Source organism: Caloenas nicobarica, chromosome 6, assembly GCF_036013445.1.
Source record: "Caloenas nicobarica isolate bCalNic1 chromosome 6, bCalNic1.hap1, whole genome shotgun sequence".
NCBI lineage: Eukaryota > Metazoa > Chordata > Aves > Columbiformes > Columbidae > Caloenas > Caloenas nicobarica.
The window spans coordinates 30,970,545-30,995,171 of NC_088250.1; the positions used below are offsets into that span (position 1 = coordinate 30,970,545).

At 39.7% G+C, this 24,627-nt stretch overlaps 1 protein-coding gene across 2 annotated transcripts in view; it reads right to left on the bottom strand.

Moving 5' to 3' along the window:
* Positions 1–1,833: 1,833 nt before the first annotated feature.
* The window catches only part of MYLK (myosin light chain kinase), a 208,775-nt gene continuing 185,981 nt past the window's right edge, over positions 1,834–24,627 (bottom strand). For both annotated transcript variants that reach the window (XM_065637614.1, XM_065637615.1), the window contains exons 26-32: positions 22,623–22,840; positions 17,209–17,332; positions 9,215–9,367; positions 8,073–8,196; positions 6,748–6,877; positions 5,747–5,866; positions 1,834–3,900 (exon numbers count right to left, since the gene is read on the bottom strand). In XM_065637614.1, the coding sequence (XP_065493686.1) occupies positions 3,650–3,900; positions 5,747–5,866; positions 6,748–6,877; positions 8,073–8,196; positions 9,215–9,367; positions 17,209–17,332; positions 22,623–22,840 (1,120 nt within the window). In that variant the 3' untranslated portion in view covers positions 1,834–3,649. The remainder of the gene's footprint in view (positions 3,901–5,746; positions 5,867–6,747; positions 6,878–8,072; positions 8,197–9,214; positions 9,368–17,208; positions 17,333–22,622; positions 22,841–24,627) is intronic.

Here is a 24,627-nt window from a genome sequence, read left to right on the forward strand (position 1 = left end):
CCTCCCTCCCAGCCTGCAAATTCTGCTTTCACTGGCGTCTTTATGTGGCCTAATAAATTCATGGTGTTGGGTGCACATCTCTTGCAGCCAATAGGGCTCAAAATTCAAACACGATTTACGAGAATTTCATGTTCAAACAGCAATATTTTAGTACAATGTTTCAGTGAATACTCCAAGAAATTTTAGAGAAAGAGATCGTTATTCATGTAAGCAACTGAAAAAATGTTCCGTTTTCAAAGCCTGATACACACCACAGCGGCGAGAGCTAAGAAGTCCCCTGCTGTCTTCCTTGTGAGCAAAGAGAAACAGCACTACAGAAGCCTTTGCATGCCACACAATTAGCAAAGGTCTCCTCATCAACCAGAAATACACACGGGTTGCTTGGATGGTTGGACAGGTCTGTCATTAGGTAAATTAACTTCCTGCAAATCCAGAAACCCAAGTAGTGAAAACCAGTGCCAATCCCAAATTTTCCACGTCTCTTGAGAAGGCTGAATTTTATACAAAAGAAATACAAAAATTAAGTGGTCCAGCTAGGGCAGTAACAATGTCTTGCATAACTTCTGCTACTGGGGATTGTTTCAGCCGTATCACACCCCAGGACTGGCTCTCTGCAAACATTATACAAGCAAGACGAGGTTCATAGGAAGAGGTAATACCTTTTATTAGACCAGTTAGGATGTTTGGCAAAATGAGACAGGATTTCAAGTACATAAAATATCCTTCTTCAGCGGATATAGAGTTCTGTTCTTCAAATAAAAAATTGAAGGTTGAATACGAGTTGAAGTCAGTTGCTCAGAGTTGAATTAGCTACGTATTGCATCGTTTTTGAAGTAGAGATTGTTTCCTGCAGACTAGAAGGGATGTTAATAGGAGGCAACAGGGAGATGGTGAGCTAGATATACCCTTTGGGGAAAAAGAACAACAGGCAACTTATAGCCTGTGGGACATGGAGACCCTAGTAAAGGAGGAGAAGGAAGGGTAAATCTGTGTGGAATACCCAATATTAAGTCTGTGGGTTTTGATACCCAGTATGTGTCCCCACAGACCTTGCCATGCCCATGCACCAGGCCATCAGAGCCAGACCTTTTACTGCTTTACGCACGTGCCCACCTGAACAAAAACTAGCAGACAGTGAATAACATTCACAAGGCAGCAGGGCCCATCTCGCAAAGGTGACTGTTTCAAGGGCTGCAGATTTGCTCAAGAGACATGTTGCTACAAGCAGGATGTTTCACTTTAGGGAATTTCTGTGTGCTCCTGCATGGTCTGTTTTGTCTTGGACTGCTCATTCAAAGTCTGCATAAAGGCAGCGCAAGCATATTTGCCAAATATCTTCATCTTTACCCTTTCTAAGAACATTAGTATAAGCAGACATCTACATTTAGACTTCCCTGAATTTTTTATCTCTTGCTTTTACAGTCTTCCTGAACTATTTATTTCCCCACCATAAGGTAATTCTCAACTGTAAAAGAAAACCACAGCTGTCCTGGTGCCCCATCCACGTTTACAATTCGGTGTTCGTTGTGAATGATGCGATGAGGCTGGAGACGTGTGTCGGAGCACACGGCTACAGCTGGTGTCAGCCTGGGCTGTACCTGATGGTGTTGGGGCAGAGCAGCCTCCGCACCGCCCTGGCCTGCGCTGGCGGGGTAAGAGAAGCGCAGCAGCACCATAGAGATCCAGGAGGTTTCGCTGTTGCCACCTCATCCATTTTTGTGCCAAGCAGGTCTTGGGACAGAATAGGAGAAGATGCTATTACCAATATGATTAGCCAATATGAACGCAGTGACGCCTGCAATAGAGTATACACGAAGCGTGCTTTGTGGTATTATTTATTTAGGAACTGTGAGTAACTACAGCCGTAGCATTCTCATCTTTGCAATTCTGATGGTTTAACAAACTGGGAGAATATTAGCATATTTTTATTAAGGTACAAAATACACCCCGTTGTTGCCTAAAACATTTTAAAAAAACGTGAGAAAAGCTTTGTATGCTCTAAATCAGATTCAAAACCTTTCTGTATAAGGAACTGTGGCAATACTGTGTTTAGTATAACAAGAGGTTTTTATCAATTGAAAAGACATGCTGGCAATCTGAACTTAGCAACAAAGAGTAAAGCAGTTAAAACCCATTGTGTCATCCACATTAGCTGGGCTTTCAATGTAGAAGAGCAAATCATATGAAACACATACACAACTAGGTAATATCAAACAACCTAAGGTCGATATGGTACACACCTGTATTAAAGTACACTAACTACTTAGTGGTGAGGATTTAAGGTAATGGTTTTTTTTTAAAAGAGGTAACCTTTGAAATGCAAATGGTTGCACTTTATGCACAAAAAGTGGAAAAGAAAAACAATCGCTTTTGGAATGATACACAGATATAAGACACAGTGGTTTTGGATTATGGAAATCACCTTGCAGCCTCTGATATTACCTCTGAACAACAGCAAAAAAAAAAAAAAAGTGCCAATACTGTGAAAGAAAAGCAAAGATACTAAATCTGAGTGCATTAACCATTTCTGAGAAGAAAAAAACAAAAACAAAAAACAAAACCAACAAACCCAGGGCTTGGATTTTTTTGTTTTGTTTTGCTTTTCTGCAGTTTTAAAAAACTCAGCAGCCTTATTGGTGCAGGTTTAAGACAAAAACAAGACAGTCAAGCTCATAAGGTAGAAACAGGTCCTATATAGGTTAAAATTCTTTGGAAACTGCTAAGTATAGAGGAGTTTGTAATCCAGGCTACTATCTTCTTGACTGCTCCAAAAATCTGTGGGAGTTTCCAGCTTATCAGTTGAAATCTGTTTTGCAATTGCCAAATAAATACACGTAAAACTTTAACTAAGCTGGGATTCCATTTACACACATGAACATAGAAGTTCCTGATTGTGCAACAGCCTGTTTTTTTCACAGCAGCATATATATGAATCATAAGTCATTGTTAGACTGACCAGAAAAACAGAAAATATTCTCAGTCTTTGTGTTTTCAGTCTATTTCTTAAGTAGTCAGCTGTGACTGCACTGGGTGACAGGGAGAGGTGAAAAGGTGTGATCAGCTGGTTAAAAGCAAGATCCGGAGTTTCTGAGGAAACCACCTGGATGTGCAACTTCAGCCAGTATTGCAATGGCACTGACAGTGCACTGAGAAAGGGCAGGAAATGTGTTTGAAGTTAGCGCTGTGTAATTCTGTTTAAAACAAATGAAAAATGAACCATACCAACATACAAATTGCAATTCTGGCTGTGTCATACGATTCCTTGTAAAGAAGACCTTGGGGAGCCAACTTAGGTGCAGTTTTGGCTGAGGAAAGTAATAGTATAGAGCAATGAGCTCAGTAAGTAGACTTTTTCTTTCAGAATAACTGTAGACTTGTTTTCCATACATTTAATTTTCAAAATATACTGGGCAACTTAGTTGATGACTTGCTTAAAGTAAATCCAATCATGCTAGCAACTTAAAATTGCCTGCTATTTGAATTAATGCCCATACATAAAGCAAACAGGTATCAACTGATCATGCTGAAAAAACAACCCCCAAAGACCTACGTATCACACAAGGTGCTTTTGATAACTTGGTTTTCTGAGCCTTATAAGGGAGAGTCTTTAAATATATTTTTTCTTTTTTTTTTTTGTTTGAGCCTTGTTTCATTCTTCCTCCTCCTCATCTTCATCTTCTCCTTCTCCTTCTGCCATTGTTTCCACAAGGAGTTCTGCGGTGCACGTGGCTTCCCCAAGGCTGTTAACAGCTTTGCAGGTGTATTTGGCATCATCGTCCCCACATACTTCAGAAATAGTCAAAGAACAGTTCCCTTCCTCATCATAATCTATCTGGAAGTGACGGGACTCCTTGACAGGCTGATCGTCTTTGTACCACATTACCTCAGGGTCAGGATAGCCTGCAACAGGGCAGAGAGAACAGCAATTGCAATGAATGGGTATTGACTAATCTGTAATTACTTTAAGCTTTAATTCCACATCTGTATGGACATGCCAATGTGTTCCTCTACAGATATTTCATTGAATTCTATTTAAAATAAATGTAGATGATCTGAGGCCTTTTTACTTCACATTTACCTGAAACAATAGCAAAACCTGAATAGCAAACCTGAATAGCAAAAAATTGAAAGTTAGCACTGAGGTACTCACTAGATTTCCCTTTCCACTACTTTTGCAGTGACTGCAGGCGGCTGTTTGTGTCTCAGACATCAGCCAGCAAAGGACTCTTAATAGCATCTTCGAGGCTTACCTTACCTTGCAGTGTTTGTGGAAACCAGAGTTTCTAACACTGAGATTTAGAATTTCAAGGATAAGGTGTTTGGGGCAACAACTACAACGTAATTTCCTTCTCACGTTTTTTCGTTGTGGCTATTCTGAATTTTCATCCTCCTAATCTGCTCCTTACACGCTGGCCTGTCCTATTTCTTACTTGCGTTTGTTAGGATAAGCAAAGGAGTCTAAGAGAAACATTTTGATTATGCATCTCAACAGGAGTTTTGGAGCTTTTTGTGAAGCAAATGGCTGCTGTCCTCAAGCATCCAGAGCAGGGCTGTACTTTGCATGCTGGAGAACAATCCCTTATACAGTACTCTTGGCTGCTATAACAAATTGAAGGCTCGTTGTCTCAGCCAAGTTCTGGGCTATGACTTCCCGCTGAGCAGAAATAAACTGCAGGAATCCCTAATACACAACGAACACTACAGTGATTCAGTGGAAACTTTGGAACATCAACCGTGGTAGATCCATCTATTTTATTCCATGCAGTACTTATGCACATACCCCTCACGCTGAGCATCCATCAGCAACAATAATCCATCCTCACATCTCCGCTGTGAGGTAGGAAACAGCAGTGAAAGAGATTAGGAGCACAGAAACAAACAAGCAGAAGGTGAGTGAGGCAGTTTCTGAACCTCATTTTAAGATTAGAACTTGTCTAACAAACACATGCAGTATGGCACCGACTACTCATTTTGTTTTAACAGCTCTTCCTAATTTCCAGCTTGCATCAGCAGCTGTGACAGAGAAGGTTCAGTGTCACCGCAGTACCAATGCTGGCAGTCCTGGCCTGCAGGCTGTTCGGCCAACCAAGCCAAGTCCTCAAGTGTCTTCTCATAAACTTATTCTCTCTATCTGCATCTTCCAGTCTGAGTTTTAATTTATTGAACTCGTAAGTTAAAAACCAAACCAAAACAGCAATATAGTATTTTCTAGATATGATTTTTGTAACCAGCGCAATGATATTAGCATCACTTCCCATGCAAATACACTATTAGGGACTTCTTTGCCTTTTATACAATGTATGTATGGCTTAAAGCTATCTTGAGATCACATGAAACTTGTCTGTCATTTCAGACAAGTGACTTCCTACCTATTATTTCCAGTTAGCAGCCTCTCAGAGCGTACTCTTGCAATTTATGCAAGAGTTTTGCAATTTATTGCATCTTGTTTTTACTGTTTCTACCCTCAAAAATCACCTTACAGTTCCCACTTGCTATTCTGAATTAGTGATTCACACATTGACTCTTGGAGACTTCGGTTCTACGGCAAGCACAGAACAAGCCCAAACAGCTCCAAATAATTTCTGTTATTGCAACGCATTCATGCCGTGACATGCAGATATTGGTAAAGCAAAATGGCACCAACTCAACAATAATACAGGAAAAAATTGAAAAAGTTAAACAATGACATGATGCAGAAAGCTGGCAAGGAAGGCAGGAAAGAAGGAGATATGCTAATTCAAAGTACCTTCAATTTTGCAGTCAAATCTAGCAGCACTTCCTTCCACAACCTCCAAGTCAAGGATTGTTTTAGTAAAATATGGCTTTACATGGGGCTTTTCTTCAGCCACTTCTTCAAGAAAAGCATCTGGAGGAGAGCGAAGAGATAGTTAATTATTTTATAGGGCATGTTCTCAAAAGATGCATTTTAATTTTTAATTATCAGATGGTAATGAAAGCATCTTTTATTTCGCTTAATTCTGTAAGGCTAATGGCACAGTGAGGACATTAGCTACTTAGTTGTGTGCCAATCTTTCGCAATAGGACAAAGATTCAGACCATAAATAGAATTAAATCAACATGCAGGTCACCACGCTACAAATCATCTTTACATTTTCTTGAATTTGTTTCTAATTGAACCTGACCTTTTGCTAGTCAGAGAGGTAAACCAGTTCAACTTGTCTCAGGCCCGCAGTTGATGTGGATATGTCAAAATGACTTGCTCGATTTTCACAAGTGTCAAACAGCTGCACCTCTGATTGTTACACACCCCAAATCCACATTTCAAATGGGGATGCAGGGGAATAATGTAGACACATGATTTTTGTTCTGAAATGCCCTTGTCTGAGCAGCATGGTTTATGCAGAGTATGTCTTGGTTACAGCAAGTGTTAATACTTGCTTGCTTGCTCGCTTGCATGAGAAGGCAATTCATCACTGTAATCTTTGTATAAACATGCATTCCCAAACTGATAGAAAGTTCAGCTGAGAAATCTGCCTAAATTCTTTGGCTTTAAAAAGAGAAGAGTTTACTGCCCGTACTTATACTGGGGCGTGTAAGTAACAGAACAATATGAGAACAATGAATTTTTCATAGATTTCTTTAAAATAAAAAAAGACAATAAAAACAGAGAGAGAGCACAAGAGCAGGAATAACCATCTCAATGATTAATCTCTAGCATTTCGCTAAAAGTTTTAGTATGACTGATTCACAGAGAGGTTAAAAATATGGTGCAGCAAAATTCCTTACCTTCGTTCTCTACTTTGTCTGCATTTATAGGGCTGGTGGGCGAGCTCCCGGAGGCCTTCCTCCCGCTCATACCAGAAATCATCGCCATGGACGACAGTCTTCCTATTGCTCTCACAGCATGGCCTGTTTTCTAAGACATAACATAAAAGGCTTCTGATCAATCCAATCCAAAAGGCATGTGATTTTCTGTAACAATCGTGCTTCGCACAAATTATCTGGGATCTCTGCGAACCTCGCTGGAATTGTTGGACAAACTGCTTATATATAGCGCTGTTGTTTTAGGAGAGACAGAGCAGGCTGGTCCGAATTACCAAATTTAGTTGCAGATATAAACTTCCCCTGATGAACTCATACCTAAATGAATGTCTCTGTTAGCTGCGGATAAAAAGCACTGTGGGAGAGGAGGGCCAGCGAAAAAGCTTTGTCCTGTTTAACTGGAACTTAACTCTGGTGGCGGGCGGCTCTCTTAATAGCTGTATGGGCTGGACCGGGCTTCGCCAAGGACGAATAACCAGCTAATACGAAATGAATGAGAAAGTACTATCTGCATGATGGAAGCAGACCTCTGACAGACTCGAGAATCAACCACCAGGATACTAAAATATGCTCAGACTACCTTTTCTGTAGTACGGACACCTGTATTTTCGTATAACTTGCTTGAGCTCTTAAGAAACATGTTCAGTAGACTGTAAGAGGAAATATAAGGTAGATTTACATGAATGAATATTTTGTAGGCTACTCAAAAGACTGGCTCCAGGATTTTATACCTCAACTCCCCTAGCTTTCAGAACAGCACAGATGGACCTGCTACAACAGTTCCAGCATTAAGCACAAAGAAGATACAGAGACTGAATACATCTAAGAAAATTATTAAACCGATCTGACTGAATCCATGAGAAGCTTGGTACTACAACAGAACAGAACTACTGGCTTAGGAGGATGAAACTACCACAAAATGAGGTATCTGTAGAGAGGCCAGGCGGATAAGCTCTTCTCTAGCTGTTCGGGTTTGTGAAGGATAACATAATTCCCCAGCCCTCAGCGGGGTTTTCTTCCCAAGAGATCAAGAAAAACTCTACTTGAACTAGTATGCCTTTTAGTAGCCTGAAATGGAATAATCGCCTGTCACATCTGTGCAGCCGTGCAGCCTCCTGCCGCTCGCCCATAGAAACCAAACCTGCTTGGCTGCATTCATACGCTGGCCACACTGGAGTTTCCACCAGCAGCAGAAACCACCTGGTAGAAGATGTTTCTCAGAATCATAAACATTAGAAATAAAGAGACTTTTTAGGATAACTAGCCCAATTCTATGTCTTCTTCATTACCTGCCATTTTCTTCTGGCCATATATTTCTTCATCCTATCTTTGGAAAGTTTTTTTGCTTCCATGTTTTTGGTATCTTTTTGCAGCCAAGGATGCTGAAGACACTGAGTACAATTTAAGCGACTCCTGTTACATAAAAAGACTAGTCAGTGTTGCCATTAATGATGGTCGAACCTACCTGCTTTAACATTATTTCGCACTCTCTTTGCTGAAAGCTGTCTTTTGTTTCCTAAATTTAGCAACATAGATCACATGGCACTGCTTTCCAAGCCATGCTTACTTCTTAAACTCACTTTCACAATTTCTGTAGGTTTTTTTCAGAGAAAACTGTGCATTTTAAAGTGTTAATAAAACATGATAAAACAAAGCACAGAAAGCCATATGTTTTAGGCATGGAACACTTGCAGCAGAATCACGATGGCAATGATTCAGCTACTTCATGCTGGCAGAACCCCGATCCAGATCTCCTTTCCTTCATTTACAGAGATTTCCCCTTTCCCATCACTTAATACCCTCCTCCCCTGCAGCACTGAACATTTAACAAAACAGAAATGTCCAAATCTCTAGTGAAGCCACACCCGTTCTTCACTTTGTTCTTGGTGCACAGGTAAATAACCCTCTGTTCTCCATTCAGCTGATTTCAAACTCATTGGAAGAAGTACGTTCTCTTTCTTTGCTTTGTTCGGAGTCTGATGTAAACAGGGCTCCTACTCTGATATTTTATTTTCTTGCCTAATCATTAAATTTACAGGAAAGTTGCCTACTTGGAGGTACCTCACTTAAAAGCAACACATGGAAATAAATCTAGCAAAATTGCAACCCATTCAGATCAAGACAGAGCATGTCATGCAGGAGCCTGTATCACACTACAGTGAAGATAAAAGTAGCCACAGAAAACCTCAGGCTGCATTGTGCCTGAGGAAAAGGAAAAGCAGAATGAGCAGGTGATGGGAAGCAAGCGGACCATTCAGACCCTGCACCATAAAATAAGCGAGCTGCGCGCAGAGACAGACCGACACACAGAGCTCCTTATAAAGTATCGCCAGAGGTGCCCACATCTACAACGTGCAGATTCAGAGTGGGGAAACAAGAACGACAAGTTCAGCTAAATGCAAACATAGTGTATCAAGTCCAACAACTTTACTTCATGTCTTTCTTGAGTAGATTGCTGATAAAGTCCTTGGCATCATCAGAGATTTCATCAAAAGCCTCATCATCAAAGTCCCAGGTTGCTGAGGTAACGTTGGCAAGGGTTTCATTGTCGTTGTCTCCCATGAAAGGAGAAAGTCCGCTGACCCTGGGGATAGAAGAGACGGACAGACACAAAACAAACAACATGAATTTGCAAATTATCAGAGGAGCAAATTAAAACCGTGTGTGACATCTCCAATGCTCTGCAGATCTTTATCAGTAAAAGCTCCCTAAAAAGAAAGGAAAAAAAAAAAAGAGGACTCAAAGCTAGCACTAGACAGTCTCATGGGAAGGAAACTAGAATTTTGACTGCAAAACTGAAAGGGAGATTTTTGCTCTTTTTCTTTTCCCAAGACATTTTTGAGGAGAGAACTAGAATTAGGTGAAAGTGGAGCATACTAGTTTCTTAAATGACTTGTCTAGTTCTGCATAAATAATACTGAAATTTTCATACCAAATTCAGCCGATTTTTTTTTCCTGGTGCTTTCAGAGTAAGTTTGCTGCCTTTGCTGTCAAAACAAGGGGTTTTTGTACATTTTATTCCATTTACTCCTGCAGACAGAGCCCAAGAAGAAAGATGCATTGTGAAATCATGAAATCCACAATGCTATTTTGTAAACAAAACCACCCTGAATGATATAGCCAGATAAAACAGTGTTACATCACTGCAGGCTGTAGGGTTATGCAGATGCATCCAAAAGTAATTTGGTCTTTATGCTCTCAATCAGTCATGATGATGCATGAAACGCAAATAATGCTCTTTTATAACCTAAGTTGAGCTCCAAGGCTTTTTACTCAATATAACTGATAAATTGCCAGCGAAAGGCAATTACAGAGCATCATGGTGTCATTTTTGTAGAGTATCTTTCCGCAGTTGAGAGTTGTCCTTTATTATACTGTATCTTTGTGCTTCCAGATACTTTTTATTCCAGTATATATCACTCTTTCAGTAAAAACTTTCAGGTGGAAGGTTGCTTATTCCTTAGAACTACAAGTTATTCAGATTTCCAAGTCTTCTTCCTGACATGCAATGTACATATTAACCTAGTCATCACGAATTTTTACAGACTTTGCTTCTTCTGTACAATCATGTTAACCAATTACATCTCAACAGTAGTACATTTTTTTTAAATATGGAAAAGTGGAACTTATTAGGGTTCCGAAAACACTATATGGATATAGTACTATATGAATATCATGATGCTACTGAATATCACAGAGCAGACTGGCAGAAAAAGAGATTGGGATCAAATCCAGTGAGCTACTCAATTAATAATATTGACATAATCCTCTCCTCCAAAGTTATTTTGCTACTCTTTTCTTCCTAATTACATTCAAAATCTGATTTGGAATTTATTCCTAAGGATTTTATTTCTATAAGCAAAGCAGAAACATCCACTCTTTGAAGCCTCAGATAAAGCAGATACTAAAGCTTTTACCATTTCTGGAAGTTATGTGCAGTGCAGTGGAGTCTAGAATCTTACATGTATACTTCAGAAATTTGCTAATAATAATAGATGAGATTAAAGGTTTGTTTCTTCTCAGGCAGAAAGAGGTAAATCAGAACAGAAGGTATTTGCTGTCTAACTTTCCATTATATGGGGTGCATTCAAATGCAACAGTGAAGCATGACTTTATAAATGTGTAAGGTGGCAGAGACCCATTTATGAACATATAATGGGTATGAGTTAAAGAAAGCTGAAAGATAAAGGTGCCAAAAAGTGCTCACATAAAACAACTTCAACAAGGCTGTTCTCTGCCTTTGACACTTCCTTCACTGGAAGAGACGAGGTCTGTGCCTGGTAGCACTGGAGAGCTGGTGTAGCTGCAGCACAACGAGAGACTCTGTTCTGCCCTTGTGCACATGGGCCGTCACGGCCAGGTAAATTTTGGAAGCAGAATCTCTGTTCTGGAATCCACAAAGCACTGCTGCAGGGCCTTAAACCTACTTCCACTCCAATATTTAAACATTTTCCTATTTATGACAATGACATCCTTCTCTATAATGTTTTAGAAAGCGAAAAAAATCTCATCCAGACTGCAGTTCTAAGTTTTGGGTTCCAGATACTGATTGCCAAGTTGTCTCTTTTTGACTATGTAGTAAGTACAACAACCTCTCAGCCAATTCAGCAGCTGCGAAAAAGGCTCACATTTTATATAAATGGAGGGTCTGTAAAGTATTTCTTCAGTTCACTGTCAATACAGGAGTTGCACGTATTCCCTTTGCCCAGGTGAGATTCCAGAGGACACTCCTGGGCAGCCAGAGCAATAACAACCTTTTTCTCCCCAATACTTGATGGAAGTATTGCAAAGGTGACCTCTGCATGCTATTACCACTAACAGTATTGTGCAGCTCTTGTGCTGCATGTGATAATATTATGGCCTATTTCCACAGATTAAAGCTGCAATATTGAGAGATCATTTTCATGCTGAAAAGACTGCTACAGATGCAGAGACATTGTTCATGTGGAAGCACCAGTGCTCCGCACTGCCATCGGAGGCAGTGCCTATAAAGACATTTGGCTTTCTGGGCAAAGGGATACTGCATGGCACACACAGCTTTTGAGGGATGAGCTTAAACAGAAGGAGATTAGAGAGGAAAAATAACTTTGTTTGATTTGGTTGGCTTTTTTTTTTTAAGAATTGCATGACAGAATTATCTGATAAAATCTTAAATGCTGTGGCAGGATTGACCCATCCTGTGCATTTAGTAAATTACCAGATGGGTATCGGTTAAGCCTCCGCTCGCTTTGTCATTTCCAAACACCAGTGTAACAGTACCCATTCAAACATTTCAATGAACCTATTTTTGTATTTCTGAATGTGATGTTGCAAATTTATAGGGCTAAAATAATTTTCTTTCTCTACCACAGTTTTACACTGTGAATCAGTTGCCTTGTCATTAAGATATTTTAAGGAGAGATAGATCCTTGTCTATAGTCAGAAAACAAGATCCAGCAACTAATGTAAATTATAACCAGAAATTCTTATCTTTAGCACAGATTTCACTGACCTCAGCCTTGGTTGTTCATTTCTTAATAGCCATTTAAAGTAATAATTGCCCAGCAACTCTTTTGACAGATTATGGAAACAATTTCATTGTGGAATGCTGAGGCTAAGTGATAAAGATGAGCTACTGCTCCAGAAAATTAATATTGAGCTTACACTGCAAAGTTACTATTAGACAAGCAGCAAGTTGTTTACTGAAAACATTTTTCCAGCTACTTAACCAGGCATCCTCCTGGCATGTTAAGAACCATTTGTTTAGAAAATCTTTCACAGTTTCCACTTCTAAATAAAGAAGAAAGATACTTTATCCTCTGAAGTTCCTTAACATGTATTGCTCTGTTCTAGCAAAGCTCTGAGTACAGATTTAGAAATATTAAGATCAAAAGGGTCCAATGTGGTCACCAGTCTGACTGCCCATGTAACAAACACCATAGCATTTCACTTGGAAATCTTTGCATTTAAGACGGCCACTAATCCAGGAGAGATGAATTTGCTGCATGTCTCAGAAAGTGAGACCCTGAGCACTCCTCTGCAAGCAGTGCTTGCAGCAGCCTCTGATTTGGGGTGATGACACTGAGCTTCTCCTTACAGCCTGCATTGCATTAGCAGTGAAAAAGTAGCCAATTTCAGTATGAAGAGTACCATAATATCTGCTTCTGATACACCTGTGCAGGTCATATCGAATAAGCACACAATCATGCCTGCACCCTGGAGATCATGTAGTAATTTAGTTCTCTTACAAGTGAAATAAAACAAATAAATAGTCTCAGGTTACTTTGTGGGCAGCACACACCCACTGGACAAAACCACCGTTTCCTCAGCTGAGGGCAGACTGACTCCACACAGGTCATCTCAAGGTAAAACAGACCATGGAACCCATGTAAAGGAAGATGGCTCATTGCTGAAGAAAGGGGGTTACTCTGTTCTCACCATTGTTTTACGTGCCCTGTGGATTAATGAGGAATCACAATTTGCCAGTGCCACTGAAAAAATAAGTAATTTTCTTTTGAGCAGTACAGTCATGACATTAGAGCCCTCCTAACTTGCTTTATTGAGAGAACAAGGAAAGCTCTCTTGGCTTTCTGTTAACAAGGATTAAATTTTTAATACAACATGAAGGCCAAGTGTAAGCCAGCAATGTGTCTTGTCTTATCGAAGTCTCGAGTCAGCACATCCAGAAGATGAATGATGCCAAAAGATCTTTCAACCAACCCAAACTGCCAAACAAGGAATAACAGCAGTGATGAATAACGCAATAGATAAAAAGGAAAGGGAATGTTTGAAGAATCAGGGTGCATGTTATTACAAAGGCGCTGAAGGAAAAGAGCATACAAAAAGAACAAATATGATATTAAAAACCAGCCTAAGGTATAGTATATTAAAAATATTGTTCGACAGAGATCAACTACTTTGAAAAGATGTACACTGCCTGGCACTGATAACGCAAGCTGAACTAATGGAAAGCAAGCAAAAGAATCAGCCACAGCCAGTTCCTCACTGAAACTAGTCAGATTCCATGGTGACAGAAGGAAAAGGACTATCTTAATGTACATACATGTGGTGCTACAATCTTAGACCAAAATTTGGTTTGAAATAAAACCAGAATTTAGAAATTGTTTCAGATTGCTAACTGTTGGAAACACCAACTATTCGAGTGGATTATCAGAAAAGAACTAGAAACAGAAAAAAAAAACCAACAAACAAATTTAGCAATGCCCGGAAGAATAAATGGGCCAGAGAGAGCTGGAAAGAATTCAGGAGGTTTAACTGTCATTAGATGAAGATTATTTTAAATGCAAAAAGAAAAACTGAAGTAGACATAAATGGAGATGATATACACAAGCTATAATATTTGTGGCTGTTACTTCAAAGGCAATAGATCAGCTTAAGTATGTGAGACAGCACTGTGATGCAGAACAGGACAGAGAGCAAGATAAAAGCAGAAGATAAAAAACATGAGGTGGAGAATGCAAACAGAGAAATTTAAGGAAGAACAGAGACTGATGAAGAGACAGGACTGAATAAGTTATCAAGAAAGATTAAAAGGATTTAATGTGTAGCTTAGAAATGTGGAAAGGGAAGCCATGAGCTGCAGGATGGAATTAAGTCAGCCATGCCATAAGGAAGACATTTGCAGCATCCCAACAGAGGGTGTGGTCTCTGTCCTTACACCTGCACAGCAGCAGGCTAGGAGAGCGGTTTAGCTGCAGGGTTTTGGAGGAGCGCTGTCACCCTGTTTCCTGCTTGGATTACACCCAACCCATTTATTCTTCTGCAGGGAAGGTCCTTCACCCACAGAGATCTCTTCAGAAGCTCTTTGCTAAACCTGGCTTGTATTTGTTGTTGCACAGGACATAATGGAAACACAGTTCCTGTCTAGGCAGGTTACAAGTCTCTCAACACTTCTGAACCCTCCGTCACGGTGTTATGTCAGGGCATGCCATGGCATGCTCCCTGCAGCTTCGCTTGGGACAAGTGGTGGACACAACAGCGTTAGGCCATCACTTGCCTGTCGCAGACCCATCCTTCAGCCTGGTGCTCCTGCAGTGCTCGCCTCTTCCTCCATGGCCCCGCTCACCATGGCAGGGGGACAGGGGAAGCAATGCTGGGTTACAGGCACAGCCATGGTACGTGAGACAGACACCAAATGAGTGAGTCTTACACTTCATGCATGAGATTTGGCAGTTCTGAGCTTATACACAAAACAGGAAAGCAGAGCTACAGCTAAAGAGAGGTGCAGTTCTCAATGACTTCTATTTGCATTCTGTAATGATGATGTGATGTTCCATTTTGGATAACAGCTCATAGTGGTGAATCTGCAAAAATAGCTGGGCCTTAAAGAAGTGAAGCCAGATTGGGGGCCTGTCACTCTGAGGGGGAGAGGGAAAGTCCAAGCGATGACTCACAGGTCTTCCCTAAGTTCTGTTACCTTGTTCTTATCACAAGAAAGACAAAAGCTGATTATTACTGTTAATCATTATTGCAGCAATTGCTATGCATCCAAAAAAAGATTTTTTGTTGCATTTGTGTAATGCGATTTTCCCCTCACGAAGTGTTAAATGAGCTTAAAGACACCTTAGCAAACAAGCAATTTCATAATATATTTCACAAGGCATATTGGGTCATCTGAATCAACTGTAACACCACCCCATTCCCATCAGCCAAACATTACAGCATCCAAATATCTGGCTTCTGGTGGCACAGAGAAATGGGGAAGAAGCAGTTCTGCCACTGCTGGCAGACTGGTCTTTGGCAAGACATTTCACCTTTTCTCCACCTGTTTCACCTGCTCCCTTTGCCTTGTCTACTTAGACAACGACGGTGTTCTCCAGCACATCCCGTACCAGAGCAGCAGCCCTGGCTCTGTGCCTTAGGAGCACACACAGCTGCTGTCACCCATTTTTGCCTGCATTGTCTGAGATGTCACTGCTTATACCGCAAACACAAAAACTTCCCATCTACTTTCATAACAAATGACAGCAAAAGACGCTAAACCCCCAAATGTGCGTGTCACACAGCGCTTAACGTTTGGTTCCATCACAGGGAAGAGGCCTCTAGAGGGCAATGCAGCATTGGTGTCCCGGCTGGGCTCCCATCGGCGGGCACTCCGGCATCTCCGCACCGCTCAGCTGTGCTCTGCAACTCAGGAGGCCTCAACAGCCAGAGAAATACATGAATTTGTCATCTGAGTACTGCCTGTGTGGTCTGCGTTATTTGAACTACAGAATGATCCAAACGAGCTTTCAAGATCTAGAAAGAAATGCTGGAAGTGAATGGAAAATAAGGATCCTGTAAATCAACTGGCAGAGCAAAGTGACCTTGAAGAGTGTAGCACACTTCATATAAGCAGCAGAAGATAACAGAAATATTCAGAGTCTTTGCTGGGAGTAAGAGAGTTGATGTAGTAGCTTTTGCACAGGACAAGAAAAAAATTATGTTGCTTAGCTTGGAAATGAGAGTAGGATGAGAACAAGTACAGGCTAACAGGGCAAGCAGAATCAGAGAGAGACTGAATAAAGATGAGGCAAACAACTGTGCATTGCCAGGTGTCAAGGAAGAGGGTAGCTGGGGCGGAGGGGGCTCTTCCAAAAAAGAAAGTAAGGTATTGAGAGAATTCTGCTTTTTAAAAGAATAAGTGCAAAGCAGATCTGCCATTTACTTACTATTGAAAGTGGAGCGAGGGAGAGAGAACCATGCTCCAAACTGAGCTTAGCTTCTCTTTTCATTTGTTTATATGGCGTCAAATGTGGAAAGTCACAGGTGGAAGAAGATCACTTGCTGTTCTAGGCATGGAGATCCTATTTCCACATACATTTCTCCAGACCCATTGAAGTTCATATTCACGTGTTATCAAATCACACACAGAGATCAAATCAAGTACTGAAATATTTAACCAAGAACTGCAGCCAACCATGCTCTAAAATATTTCCATGAGCTTGATCTATGCTGCTCATAAAATGTATTTATCCAGTGCTTTGTGCTTAATAATAAATTAAAATGCACTGTGAACAGATACAGTAATGCTGGGATACTTTAGTCTGTCCCACAGGGGACCCAATCTGAATAACAAAACTCCAAAATTTTGAATGGAAATTATCGGTTACTAGTGTGTGTCCAAACATTTTTCTTTAACATCTAGGAAGGAAAAATAGTTTAAAGTTCAAAATAAAATACTGTCACTTTGTCTTTTTAAATGAGATGAAGTGTTGCTTGTTTATGATGAAGATGTACAACACTAAATGGCTGAATTTCCAGAACTCTAGTTCTGCAGTTTACCAATTACACTCATCAGAGAACAGAGAGTTTTTATTAAACATGCTGGAGCTGCTAATTAGAATACAAAAGGCCTGAAAACTGGAGAAGAATTCAGAAGCTGATGAAAATTTTGTATGTTCAGCAACTGTCAGGATCTGTGTTAAGAATAGCAAAGGTACTCACAAAATGTAGCAGATAACTCCTATACTCCACATATCTGTTTCATATCCAATAGGTTCATAGTTTATAACTTCTGGAGCCACAAACTCCGGTGTCCCAAAGAGAACTTTCAGAGAACCTGCATTTTCTGTGAAGAATGAAGGAGAAAACCATTAACTGCTACATGCAACTTTTTAAAAACAATTATTTCCCAATAGCAGGAAAACCAGGTTTTGCCCTTGTATTTGTGATTTTGTTAAAGATCCTTATCAGAAAAAAAAAAATGATGCCTGAGCTGCTATTTTCTTAGCTGATACATGTATAGCAATAAATATTTATTAAGCATCCTCAAGCACACAACACTGTACAAGGCACATAATAAGGTTCCTCTTGCAAGGAGTTTCCACAAGACCAAGTCTAAGAATGAGGAGAACTTTTAGTGTTTAATTCGGATTTGGATGTCCTGAAGCACAAGAGTGCTTAAGCCTCCATCACTTCAGCAGTTGCACAAGCAGATTTCAGGATTCCAGTGTTAGAAAGAAGTTGAAGTTTTATCAAAGCTCAGGGGTCTGCATTTTATGGTAAAGAGAAACAGTAGTGATATAATAAGAAATAACTATTTTAATCCAACACACATTTTATAGTTTAAACAAGAAAATCAATACTGGATTACATGTCTCTGAAATATGAAGTGCCACAGGTCTGTGGTGAAACAAGAACAGAAGCAGATGCCATGTGCCGGTCAGATCACTGCCTTGTCAGTAAATCTGGGCTTGAGCCTGCTCTCAGAACCAGGCTTGCCTACAAGTGGACCTGGGGAGCTCCAACCTGGTGAAGGGGGACCATGAGTGCTTAGTCATCAGCTGCCACTCCGAACTTTTACCCAGCTGGTCTGTAGCACAGGTGTCCTACATTTGGCTCTGCTTAAACACGATGTTCATGCCTTCAAAATGAGCTACACTGAAGCTACTGCTTGCAATAGGAACTGAAAGAATGAGGTCATGGGATGCATGAGTATGCTCTTCATCTTTCTTGTGCTGACCCACCAGTATTGCTCTACTGGAAAATACAGCGATGAAGGTGGAATAACAACTTGTGCAGAACCTGGTATTGCCAGTGTGCAACTGTGAGTGGTATGTCTAACTGTTAGTCATGGTGTGAAACACAATGCAAATCATTTAGATAGAAATTATTAGGCAAATCTCAATGGGCTCATTTTCATTGATTTCATTCTAAATAGGATGGGAAGAGGAGGAAAAGAATAAGCAAGGTCAGGAAGGAAGGAAACTAAGGAATATATTAGAGACTGAGGGAAAAAAACCTCACAATTCCAATAAAAATTGTATTATAAAAGTATAAAAATGTCAGGAAATAAATTTTTTCTGATTTGAAATAGGCTTGGATTTAGGTTGAAAATCTCCTGTCCAGTCTGCACATGTTCCTGAGTAATCAGTATTTGCCTTATGTGAGATTCATTGCATTATATTTATCTTTTGTGCAAGAGTAGCATCCAGATTAAGCACAGCAGAATGACATAGTGTGGAAGCATCCCTCTCTCAAAGAGATTGCCATCTAAACAAAACAGATATGAATGGGAAGAAAACCAGATGTAACAGATTCCAACTCTGCCTGTGCTAAGGTTACAGTAAATACAGAGATTTGCAGCTCTATGATCAAGAGAAAAGCTTAAGAAACCTCAAACAGCAGCAGATCGAAGTTTTGAGAAGACTACAACAGAAGCTAGTTGTCCACAACACTGAATCTTTACAGAATACTTCCATTTACCAGAATTTTCCCTACCAAGTTTTGCAACATGAACGCTGATCCCAGGACTGGCTCCACAACTGGTCTCCTCCACTGAAAGCTGTTGACCCATTCCATAAAATGCAGTCATCTACCTAAGTGAGTACTCTTTTGTGGCATGCAAACCTGCAACTTACTGAACAAAAATGGAAGGATATATAGGGTTAATAACTTGCCTAATGACTGAGCAGCTTGTTTGAGGCAACTTCTAAGTACTGCCACAGTAATTCCCCCAGTTGTGCCAGTCTCCCCTTTTAAAAGCTATGAAACCCTTTTTGCTCTGCTCAAGTATGGTGATAGTGAATTAATAGTGAATTAATTGCTGAAACCTCATTTCCACATGTTATTCCTGCTTTCAGAGACCCCTCCATGCAGAGACAGACAGAAGAATGCCTGGGAGCAGCCCCAGGAAAGCATTGAGATCTCCCACAAGTTCACCAGCATCAAGACCTTCCTGCCAGATGTCTGACTTGCCTTTAAAATGCACATTCCAAAGCTATTCCACAACATCCCTACACTCACATGACCAGAGTTTTCTTACCCCAAAAGGTAGGATCCTTTTTTTTTGTATCCAGCCTAAACTGATGTAGGCTAAAACACGGGCAATGTCTTCTGCACAGAGGCAATGAAGAGTGAGAGATCACTCTTCCTTTTCCAAGCACAATTGGGAAGCCTAAGATCCTATCTTCCCATTTGCCTTCTTTGCAAGGTCAACACCTACATTTTTTTTCTAACTGTCCTTAAGAAAATTTACTGAAATTTGTCACAAAGACCCTGTTTTTCTAAAAGCTTCATCATGGTCATCCAAATCTCAGGCTCAGATTTTCACATCCAAGTTTGGAGGCTTTTCTGTGCTCTGTGTAAACTACCACGAGCCACTGTGTATGCAAAAGGCTGGTGTATGAAATGTGCTGCCCATAGGTCGGAGAAATGGTTTTTTTTGAAAACATGGCACTAGGGTGCAAGCATACAGTGTGAAACAACTGATGCAGCATTTTCTGTGTATAAAAGAAAAAAGAAAAGAAAATAATAAGACCTTTTCTATGCAATAGTATGTCAAATCTTTACTCAGATGTTTATGAGCTCAGTACACAAGTAGGATCTGTGTTTGGATATCCTGTAGTTCAGACAGAAAGCTGACAAGCTAGCTGGAAACCGTTGCCAACACTGTATATAATCAACTGTTTAAAAAAAAAAATCTTTACAGTACTCAAAACCCATTCTCTTTTCTCCTCAAGAAGTTTATCTTAAACAATTTTTTATGTGGGTTTCTCAGCACACCAAAAAAGGTCAGGAAAATATCCCACTGCAGCTTTGGTATTTCCTGACAGTGTAGGAGAACTAATTAGCTGCAACAGATGACTGCAGAAGGAGCTGATCCTCATTTCGTTAGACTTGATCAAAACACTGAATATTTAGAAGCATTAATTTGCACTAGTTACAAAAAGTTAAAAGTAAATCTCACAAATTGAAGTGCAAAATCAGCTCCTGTTCCCTTTAGCAGCCCCTTGGTTGAGCAATTTCTGCTCAGTCAGGGTCAGGTCCATAGTACAAGGGCTCCAGTCCCATATCTTTTGAAGTCAAAGTGAATTTGATGGACAATTTCAAATCACAAGGCTTGAAGTAACACAAGTGGAGGAACGTGCCCTCAGAGCGCCTTATGAGAAAATTGGCAAGAAGAGGGCACTTTGTGAAGAGTGCTTTTAGCAATTTTTGTAAGTAAATGCAACAGTAAAAATTGTTTTCTAGTTTTGGAAAACATCTCAATCAAAATGTTACATATTTCTTCATGATTAACACAGTGCTTTTGCTTTGTGGGCATGGAACAGGAGGGCACTTTCTTTTCCTAGGGAAATGCCACACATTCCATGTTCTCCAGAACAGCAGAGCAATGAAAGAAACAGCAAATGCCTATAATGTAACTTTGTAAGATTTAGCAACATATTAAGCCAAATGAATGTACATTATTGTAAAATCAAAATCAGTGTCAGTGTCCATAGCTGTCATCCTTCCACAGCAAGAAAAGTTATATATAGGTTAGAGATTTGCTACATATGGCATGATTCTAGCAGCTCACAAGCCACTGTCAGCTGTGCAATACACCGTGATGGACGGAGATTAATCGAAAAATGGAAAAGCTGATGGATATGAACAGACTACTGAAAATAGAATCTTCCTTTCGCTAAGTGTAGGATTAACTGTGGTTTGAAGATAAAAAGGTAGTTGAATAAATTTCTATAGAAGGGCCATTCTGTGGTTACATTATCTCCCTTGTTGATGAAATCCACTCACTTTAGCAAAAGATGTATAGTTTTCAGGCTGACAGCTGGAATGTCATGGGATGAAGTTTTTCACACACCTCTGATTAAAAAAAACCAAACTTCAGCACTGGAACTTGATTAACAATTCATCTGTTTCCTCAAAAAGAACAAAATCCAGTTCATGCTCCCAGAAAACTTTTGGCTCCATACTGGTGAAGGAACACAAATGGCAGTGATTTTTTTTTTTAATGAATGAGGTAAATGCCTTGTCTCTGAGTTCACACTGTCCATGTGACCAAGATTCATGTAATACCCTTTTGGAGCTGAACATCATCTAAAAATCTGAAAACCAGATTTATTTTCCCCTATTCATTCAACGTACCATTTTTGGCTTGTTTTAGAAAAAACGTGTTCTTGGGTGTGCAGTAGCCTGTTAGTTAAGTGTCAAAGAAGAAGGATGAGCAGCATATAGGCAGATAACAAAAAACAGAAAGTTGTAATTCCAAACTTTACTCTTACAAAAATAATTGTTCTATTTTTTAAGAAGTATTAAATATTATTTTGTTTAAAAAGAGAATGTGAAAGATTACAACAAAGAATCTAGCTGTGGGTCACTTTGTATGGAGAGCAGCAATTCATATGAGTTGCCCCAATCAATTTAATGGCAGAAGAGCCACAAATTTCAGCTTGCCCAGTAGAACAGGTTTGGAAAGTATTTTAGCACATTGTAGCTCCTGGAATTATTTTTTTTTTTCTCTTGTGAAAATACTAGTATTGTTTAACACTAACAAACACAACAGGAGGGCTGCTTTTTAGAGCTGAATTAACACTGAGCAATATGAAGACAAGAACTCTCCAGGGTCTTTGGCTTTCAAATTGCAGAGCATGTTGGAAAGCTTAGGCCAAACTGAATCACAGAAAGCAGCTCACAACAGTTTAGGAAGAGGAACAGTTTGTCAAATGGAACATTCTCCCCTTCTCCCCCCAGTCCCATTGCATTATTTTTAGAGTAGTGCTATTTTATTAATCATTTTGAGCATGACCAAAACACAGCTCCTTATAGAGTTCCTCCCATGTTTAACATGTATGACAATATGCTGCTGTTTAGGATAAGAAATGGTAAAACTAATGGGCAAATGTAAACGGAATGTAATTATCCATATCTGAAAGTCTTCTATAACATCCCCCTGACTCCCACTGTTACAAAACGTCGAGGGTTTGTAGTATTCATTAAGATCAAGGTTTTGTTCTATTTTTTTACAGTTAGAGAGTTACCTACTCTTTATGCATGAAAAAATATAATAGTAAGTATGAATTACTGCTTGTCCTGCCCTTTTTCCCATGTCATATTGAAATAGGCAGAAATATTATTACCTAATCTTCTTGCAAGTCCAAAGTCAATGAGTTTGATGCTTGTACCGGTCTTGTTGACACACATAATATTTTCTGGCTTCAAATCCAAGTGGACAATACCCTGCTTATGGATGTACTGAACTCCTTCTGAAATCTGTTTCATATATTTAATGCACTCTCTCTCTGTCAGTTCAAAGTCTTCATCAATGATTCGTTCAAAGAGTTCTCCTCCAGAAACCCTACGAAAGACAGAATGAAAAGAGGTCTTCTCTAGCATTTTCATTTTGGGAGTAATCAAACTACTTCCTTTACACAAATACAGTTAGTTCAAGTTTGCAATAGCCACTTCAGGATACAGTCTATGTTTTGTAATTTCGCATTTTCCATTGACAGACACATCATCTAGGAAGAATCACCTCTTGTATGTGGTATGAATCAACAGATTTTTTCCATTCTGCATTTCTCTCCCAGGTTAGGACTGTGAAACAGTCATAGTGTTGTCCCAGGCAGTAGGGATGTATAGCTGGATTTACATCCAGCCCTTAGGATTCAGCCACCTGGAGCTGGCAGGGAAGCTTGCGCCATGTGATTGTCACCCTGCTGATGGGTGTTTATAACACTGCTCCAGCCTTTGCGCTCGTGGTTCGCACCACTGCCTTCCCTCCTGTGCTCCAGCACCACACAAGGGCAGATAACATAATTTAGAAATAAAGAAAAAGAAAATATATGGGATGGGTCCCAGGAAAAGTGGACAAAACAACTAGTAGATGAGCAAAAATTTCAGTAGAAGAGAGAATGAGAGTGATAAAGAAAGGCTGAAGAAGGAAGAATAGAAATGATTCAGTTATTGGAACGCAAAGCTCAAAGGTTAAATTACTGACCCAAATGAGCTCAGAGGGAATTTCCTCCTTCGCTATGACAGGACAGGGATGTAACCCACAAGTCTTTCAGTGCTGGTATTTTTAGTTGAACCATCATCGCACTCCTTCTAGGTCAGTTCCCTTTTTATGTTTATTTAAGATGAGAAATAATTGGTCTTTCCAGGGTAAAATCTCCTGGATCGAACTGTTTGTGGAACTAAAGTGGGACATTTTTAACCTAGATTTAATAAAGTAAAATTTAAGTTGCGATTTTTTTTTTTTTAATTCTGAGTAATCACCCAACTGCTTTATCTGCTTATGTCCAAAGAGGGGAAATACTCTTTTGTATGCAGTGAATGAATGACCCATACAGAAAGGAGCAAATGGTGAAGAGCAGCTTTGCTTTTAGAAATCTGTTCTAAATTAAACGCTCTATGGTTTTTATATGGCTTAATATTTTGCAGTGCTCATGCTTATTGCCAAATGTAATTGTACATTTCAGTTACAGAAAAAAACCACACAACTGAAAATTGGCCTTGCAACATTTGCAGGTTGTCAGATATATGATTATATCCCTCATGTACTAAACGGAAGTTGACACATCTGGAGTTCTGTACACATTTGTTGCTTTGGCTATAAGATTTCAGAAAATATATAATTAGCAATGCTGCTGCAGTTTCCTATTAACATGAAAACAGTATCATGCAAAATGTTTGTATCCAGAGCACTTTGCAATTCCAAATTATAACCAACTAATAATAAAAAGTATCACTTGTTTTTTGACTGTGTAACACAGATAACGACAACTTATTTTTCCTATAAAAGTGCCGTATTTTTCAAATCTCTAAATTGATTTTTTTTTTTCAGAAATCATACCATTGTCTCAAGGACCACTTTTTAGTATACTATTTGGAAGTTAACTACTGTTAATACACGTGCATGCTGGTTTTACCCTGGGATGTCTAGACACTCTGGTAACATTGTTGGATTAAACTGCAATTGCATTTATAGAATGTGTGGTTTTGCATTTATATCCTGAACCAAATCCACTTTAATTTTTGCCAGGTTAGGAAGCTGAACTGAACCAATGCAGATGAGGTTTTACATATACAGAGAAGGAGAAGTGCGCTTTCTTCACACAGTCACAACTAGGTCAGAATCTAAAT